This window comes from Pipistrellus kuhlii, unplaced genomic scaffold (assembly GCF_014108245.1).
Source record: "Pipistrellus kuhlii isolate mPipKuh1 unplaced genomic scaffold, mPipKuh1.p scaffold_m20_p_3, whole genome shotgun sequence".
Taxonomy (NCBI): Eukaryota; Metazoa; Chordata; class Mammalia; order Chiroptera; family Vespertilionidae; genus Pipistrellus; species Pipistrellus kuhlii.
In genome coordinates, this window is record NW_023425529.1 from 77,843,553 (window position 1) to 77,850,987 (window position 7,435).

General features: G+C 42.6%; 1 protein-coding gene across 4 annotated transcripts in view; it reads right to left on the minus strand.

Moving 5' to 3' along the window:
• EEA1 (early endosome antigen 1) overlaps positions 1–6,475 on the minus strand; it is a 135,058-nt gene extending 128,583 nt beyond the window's left edge. For 2 of the 4 annotated variants that reach the window (XM_045588333.1, XM_036455146.2), the window contains exon 1: positions 6,190–6,473. In XM_045588333.1, coding sequence (XP_045444289.1) covers positions 6,190–6,213 — 24 coding nt within the window. In that variant the 5' untranslated portion in view covers positions 6,214–6,473. Of the gene's footprint in view, positions 1–6,189 lie in introns of all 4 variants that reach the window. The other 2 variants (XM_036455149.2, XM_045588334.1) reach the window with 2 other exon arrangements.
• Positions 6,476–7,435: the final 960 nt, after the last annotated feature.

A 7,435-nucleotide genomic window follows, 5' to 3' on the forward strand; every position in this document is an offset into this window, starting at 1 on the left:
CAGTGATGAATATAAACCATAAAAAAATTAAATTATGAGTTCATATCAATAGAAAAGGAAGGAAGATGGGAGATATGGAGTTGAGAGGGAAGAGAACTTCTAGGGAAAGAAGCTAGGACTAGGATAGAAAGGAGCAAGGAAGGAATGCCAAGAACCAAATTAGTAAATGCAGAGGAAATGCTGAAGTGGGAAAATCATCATTTTGCCCATCACTGTGGTGTTAATCAATAATGGATGTTAAGTCTAGGGAAAACTTGGTAAGGATCATGATATTTGCATCATCTCATATGTATCTGCCTATTAGATGCAAAGGAAAAAAGAATAATTATCCAGTTGAAAAATTGGGCTACACCTTGATCTTTGATAAGGTAATTAAAATTAGCATTAACTATGAAAGACAGAAAAACATCATGGGTCTCCTGATGTGATAACCTGAGAAGGATATATCTTCTAGGAAACATTCTGACCAAGAATGCATAATTCTAATCTTATCACAAGAAAGCATCAGACAAGCCTGGTCAGTGTGGCTCAGTGGTTGAGCATCAATCTATGAGGTCATGATTAGATTCCCAGTCAGGGCACATGCCTGGGGTTTCGGGCTCAATCCCCAGTGTGGGGCATGCAGGAGGCAGCCAGTCAATGATTCTCTATCATCACTGATGTTTCTCTCTCTCCTTCCTTCCTTCCTCTCTGAAACTAATAAAAACATATTTAAAAAAGAAGAAGAAGAAAACATAAGACAAATACAACATGAAGAACATTCTAGGGAGAAAAAAGAAAAAAAAAAGCAAGTGGGGAATCTGTATTCTTCACAAATGTCATAAATTACAAAGAAATGTTCTGGAAATGTTTTATATTAAGCATGACAATTAAATATAGTATCTAACCCTAACTGGACACTATACTGAAGAGGGAAAATGCTACAAAGAACTTTATCAGATTAACTGACAATATTGAAATGATGAATAACAAATGGAATAAATGTAAATTTATGTAGTTCATAACTATACTATGGTTATTTTAAGGAAAAAAACACCTAATATTCACGTAAGTATTCAGGAGTAAAGGACCATAACTAATCTTGAAATGATTAAGAAAAAAAAAAAAATACAGAGTTGGAGAAAAAAGAAGAGAAAAAACTGAGCAAATAATAAAACAAATATGATAAAATGTTAAGTAATAGGTGAATCTGGATAAAGTGTATACAAGTGTTCCTTGTACTATATTACTGTCTTCTTGAAATTCTTTATAAGTTTATAATCAGTTCTAAATAAAAAGTTAAGAATCATATATGTATTCAACTAGACTTGCACTATCCAATAATACAGTAGCTGCTAGCTAAATAAGGCTGTTGAACAGCTGAAATATTAGTCCAAACTGAGATGTGCTGCTAGTGCAAAAAAGAATGTAAAGTATCTAATTACTAATTTTTATATTGATTTCATGTTAAGATATTTTAGATATACCAGGTCAAAGGAAATATATTTTTAAAATTAATTTCACTTCTTTATTTTTACTTTTTTTAAATGTGGCTACTTGAAACTTTAAACTATATATGTGACTCATCTGCATTGGACAGGGCTGAGCTAAACAAAAATCTCCAAAATGAGGTATAACACTATTTTTGTAAACTTCTCTCTTTTCTTTCTTCTCTAAAAATATTTCTCTGTCTACAATCACTTGGTTTTAAGCTACCTAAAGATAGGGATTGTGTCTCATTCACTGTTGTGTCCCAGTATCTAGCACATAGCAAGTGTCATAAATATTTGTTTATAGAAAGGCAATGTTCAAAAGAAGGAGGGTGGGCAGGAAGAATGTACACTCATTCTCATCTGAGTCATTGCTTATACCGTAACTCCTTCCTAGAAGGAAATTTTTCTCTTCCTTTCCTAATCACACACCTTCAAAACCCATTTTCTCATGCCCATTTTCTCCAAGGAGACTTCCCACTAAAGCAGGTTCATTTCTGATCTTTCCTCCCCTGTACTACTATAGCCTTTTTTCGCTATGTCATTTACTTTGGCACTTAATCATATAAGTCCATTGAGTGAGAAGTTATGTCTCAAATTTTTTCCTATACAAGTACCTGCCTTCTACAGTAACTAGCAGAGTGCTAACCATTACCAGTTTGAAGTGGAGGAAGGAGAGAGACAAGATGTCAAGAAAAAAGAAATAAATTGGCAGTTGGAAAAATTTGGCTGTTACCTGTTTTCACATCAAACTGTGTTGCTTAGATAAATCACTGAATCTGTTTCTACTTTCTCATTTTTTTAAATGAGAGAGACAGACCTATTTGGCCATAAAAGTCTCCTACTTCTACAATTCTAGAATTAAAACCATTTTTCTTTTGCAATATTACTAATATAGACTAGTAAAACTACATAGAATACACAAATGTTAAATCACAGTAAGTTAAGAAAGAAAAGCAACAAAGTTTATAAACTGCCTAAAGTACTACTGTAGTAAATGCTGATCATCTTTCTGGCCATCAAGTACTTTTAATTCACATTTCTCTTCAGAGGACTGTTAAGCAAAATAATCAATACACACTTATTGGAGCCACCTCAATTTTTTTTTCCAGACCTTTTCAAGCCTCAGAGAGACACCCTTTAGAAAGAGGAGGAGGAAAGGAATCAGACACTAAGTTTTCTATAAAGTACCCTGAAAACTTATTGGTGATGTTCAAAGACTCTGAGTTTTAATTAACTATAAATACATTGTTTCTTCTTTCAAAAAATTTATTTAAAAGGCACTATGCAACAATTTTTTTTAAAAAAGTCATCTAAAAACATAATGTTAAAGAAATGCAATCTAATTTCCAAGTATAGATACTATTTCAAACAATCTCTAAGTCAGCAACTTTACTTTTAAATCTTATATCTTAATATCTCTGTTGAGAAATAAGGTTATCAGATTGGGATAAAATAAAAGTTACTAAATTATGTAATTTAAAGATTTCAGCCCAACTGGCATGGCTCAGTGGTTGAGCCAAGAGGTCACTGTTTGATTCCCCATCAGGGCACATGCCTGGCTTATGGCTCTCTCCCCAGTGGGGGCATGCAAGAGACAGCCAATCAGTGATTCTCTCTCATCATTGATATTTCCATCTCTCTCTCTCTTTTCCTTTCTGAAATCAATAAAACAAATAAACAAATATAAAGATTTCAGTTATACTTGTTAATAAATATCTGTGGAGTTACTAAAATATATATAGTCTAGATTCTAAACTATTAATAAAATCATAAGATTTCTTTAAGACTTTTATCAAAATGCCCCTATTAAATGCTGGGCATTAATAATACCTGAACTTCAGCGGGCACTCAAGGACTCTCCTAACCTGGTCTGTAGCTACCTCTGTAGTCTCATCTTCCACCAATCCCTGGGCAACATTTCACTTCCTAAACTTAATTGTTCATGTTCCCCCTAATATTACCCACCCTTTTATGACTCCATGTCTTGGCATATGTTGAACACTATGCTCCATATGCCCTTCTCTTTTGAGCTTCGAATATGCCTTCCTTCCCGAAGTTTTTCATGACTGCCCAACATGCTCCTACAAAGCAGCTCCCAGGGCACTCTTCATTCTTCTACTGCATAGCACATTAATCACTACTTTTAAATGTCCACTTCCACAAACAGGCTGTGAGTTCTAACTGGAGGGCCCATATCTTATTTAACTGGTTCCCCGCCCCTAGCTTATCACTGGTATTTACTGATACTCAATATAAATACTCTGGGGTGAGGGAGGGGGGGCAGTTTAATTAATGTTAGAAACTATTCAAACTTTTCTGTAAAAGAGTATGTACATTTAACACAGTATTTCTCAACAGGGGCAATGTAGCCCCTAAAGGATATTTGGTAAAGTCTTAGAGCACATGTGTCAAACACAAGGCCCGCGGGCCAAATCCGTCCCGCCAGGCCTTGCAATGTGGCCCGCACCGCGCTGTCATCACTGCACTCCGCTGCGTTTCCATCACAATGACAGTTTATGACTGTTCAGTAAACCATTCGGCCCGTGATTTAGGCTGGATTTTAGATTTTGGCCCCTTCTCTGATTGAGTTCGACACCCCTATCTTAGAGGTATTTTTAGTTGTCACATAAGGGGAAGAGGATTTGGGGAATGCTACTGGCATTTAGTGGGTAGAAGCTAGGGACAGGGATGCTGCTAAACATCTTACAATGTAAAGGACAGCCCCCCAAAACAAAAAATTTTCTAGACACAAATATCAATAGTGCCATGGTCAAGAAACTCAATTGTCAACTGACTTATTCATATGTGATAATTCCATACCACATCTCAGCAATAACCAGAATAAATTCCAATTTTGTAGTTTCAACTGAAATGTATGCAACAGTTGATGTGTATGCACCAACCCTAAAAATTGTTTTGATATAACTGTAATGCTTAACAACATTAAGAGTGCTGGAAAGCATCCCATCTTTCTGAAAACTAAACTTTATTTTTTAATATATTTTTATTGATTTCAGAGAGGAAGGGAAAGGGAGAGATAGAAACATCAATGATGAGAAAGAACCATTGGTCGGCTTCCTCCTTACCCTGAATTAAACCTGGGACCCTTCAAACCTGGGACCCTTCAGTCCATAGGCCAATGCTCTATCCATTGGGCCAAACAGGCTAGGGCAGAAAACTAAACTTTAAAAGAAACCACAGGAAAACTAATTTTCGGTTCTGGAACTATGACAAAAAAATCTGAGGCATGAGGTAATTCATTCCTCTGGATTTGATAAAAGGAAAATCATTAAGTACTACAAGTAAATCATGCACAGATGTCTTTACTGTTAAACACAAAAACCTATGGCAAGAGCAAATGGCATACCCTTGCTATTGCCTAAACCACCAGTTTACTAAGATTTAAAAAAAAAAAAAAAAAATCTCTGACAAAGCCAATGCAAAAAAAATCATCAAATGTCAATAAAGGGTGGCAGATAAGAAGCTAACTATTTCTACCCCTAATATATGACCAAGGTTCACATGACTTGAACATGTCACAAAAGCTATGCCAAAACAAGAGCACTCCTTTTGTATATAGCGGTTGACTCAACTGTCTTTGACATATTGGATGACTATTACAAATTCACTAATTTCTTCTGTCTTTTGAATTAGTTATCCTACTCACATAATAACCGACAAATGGGTTTAGCGCCAACTATAGTCATTTACATTTTGCTGCAACCTATTAGTCTCCAAAAGCCATCCAAAACAAACAAAAATTTAATAAACTAAATAGATTAGGAAAACAGAGTTTATGTTATTATAGGAATTGATTGCTAAACAATACACCTACAGCTTTCCTATGCTCTAATCTTTACATCTTAAGTTTTTTTCCTCCAGATTTTAAATACAGATAGCACTGGTAGAAAGTGAAGGGGTAAATGTATACCACTGGATCAAGCTTACTGCCGATTTATTCCTGGATAGCTCCAAAAAAAAAGGACTGGCTGGGAGAGGAAAATGCATTTTTAATTGGGAAGAAAAAAAAAAGTTTCCAACAGTGAGTAATGTCTTCTTTCTCAGCTGACTCTGCCAGTCAATGTGGGTACCAGGATTGGGCCCATTGCTAGGCCGGTTTCGCCACATGACCCTCCTACAGGGTCCAGATGCGAAACCGAAGCCCGGTGTGGCAGGTGGGTGGGGTGTAAAGTTGGGGGACCCCGTGGGCGCGGAGAGTGGGGTCAGCGCTAAGCGAGCCTCCGCGACCTCGCGCGCCGGGGGCGACCTCCGGCCGGGCGGGCGGGCGGCCGCAGGCACGAACTCTGTCGGCGCGGCAGCCAGTCCGGGAGCGGGAGGACCGCGGCACCACACCCTCCGTCCGCCCGCCCGCCGCCCGCCGCCCGCCGCCCGCCGCCCGCCGCCCGCAGCCCCGCGCACTGACAGCCCCGCGCCGGAGCGGGGCGCCCGGGCCTGGGCGCGTGGGGCGGCGGAGGACCGGGCTCCAGGCCCCGGGCTCCGGCCTGCCGCCCCGCCGCCGCCCCGGACGCCCTCCCTGCCCGCAAGGCCTGACCCCGGGCGGACGGCCGCGGCCTAATCGCCTCCCGGGCGGCAGGGCCTAGAGAAGGCGGGAGCCCGCCGCCCGCTCGGCTGCTCGGCGCGGCGGCGGCGGCACCCGCAGTCCCGGGCTCGGCGCCTCCCGCTCACGTGCTCCGGGAAGACGGCTTCCCTCTCTTACCCTCTGCAAGATCCTCCTTAACATGGTTCAGGCCCCCCGGCGCGCCGGGGTGGCTCTCCGGACCCACGCCCGGCCCCTGACTGCTCGAGGACACGCGCGAGGAAGGAGCTCAGCCGGGAGGAGCCCGAGGTGGAGGTCGGGACGCGGCGGTGGCGGCGGCCCCTGGGGCGGCCCGGACTTCCCCACCGGCGGCGAGAGGGAGCGCGCGCGAGCGAGCGACGAGGGAGCCGGCGAGCGTCCGCCCGCCAGCCGGGCCGCCCCCGTAAACTGACAGCTGGGCGGGTCCTCCCGGCGACGCCCCGCCCTCCCGGCCTGGCCATCCGCGGGGGGCGGGGCTGGAGGCGGCCTGGCCAGGCCTCGAACCAATCGGAAGCGGTGTGGTGTGAGCAGCTGTGTGACGGACAGGTGGCAGGATCCGGGCTGCCGCTCCTTCCGGTGGTCGGGAAAAACGGAGGTGGCTGAGCGCTCCGTCGGAGGCCGCGCCCGCGCTCCCACCACTGCCCGCGGAGGGGCGGGGGGTGGATGGGGAGCCCTAGGGCCCGGTGTGGGGTCGCTGGCCTTGACCAGAGAAGGAGGTTCCGGGATGGGTACCCTGTTATGGCACCTCAGCCCGTTCTGTAAAATGTGTCATGTGACCCTGGCCTAGAGGAGAAGGGGCTGGATTCTTATTTCTGCTGGAAGCGCCTGGCTGGGAGCAATGGAGAGGATCTGGAAAGAATCGCTGTGGGACTTGGGTGCCCTGGACAGACTCCTGGTGCCTTATCCCTTCTAAGAATCAGGGAAAGGGTAGGAAGACACTGGAATTGTAGTTAGCAGAGTGACGTTTGAGTGTTTTCTTTCTTGAGGGGGAGGGAGGACTATAGCAACATTATTTAATGGACTGATGTCGCTAGCATGTCTTTCTAAAGCCCATGTTTAGCCCATTCTGAGAAAGAATAAACCCTATTTTGATTATAGATATAATGAAGGGAATCGACATTAATGTGCCTGTTTTATAGATTAAGAAAAAATAATGAGGTTACAGATAAACAACGTGTCAAAACGAGGACTTGGACTTCAGACTGGGATGATGTCATTATTTAAAGTAAAAAAAAAATTTAAATCACAGCTTCAGAGTCCTACCATTCTGCTAGTATTCACAACCTAAGAGGTTTGATTTTTATAGGGAACTGGAGGGAATAATGTAATATACCTGGGAGAGGAAGTGGGCTGGTTGAAATCTACAAAGCAATGAATAGAGTGCTTA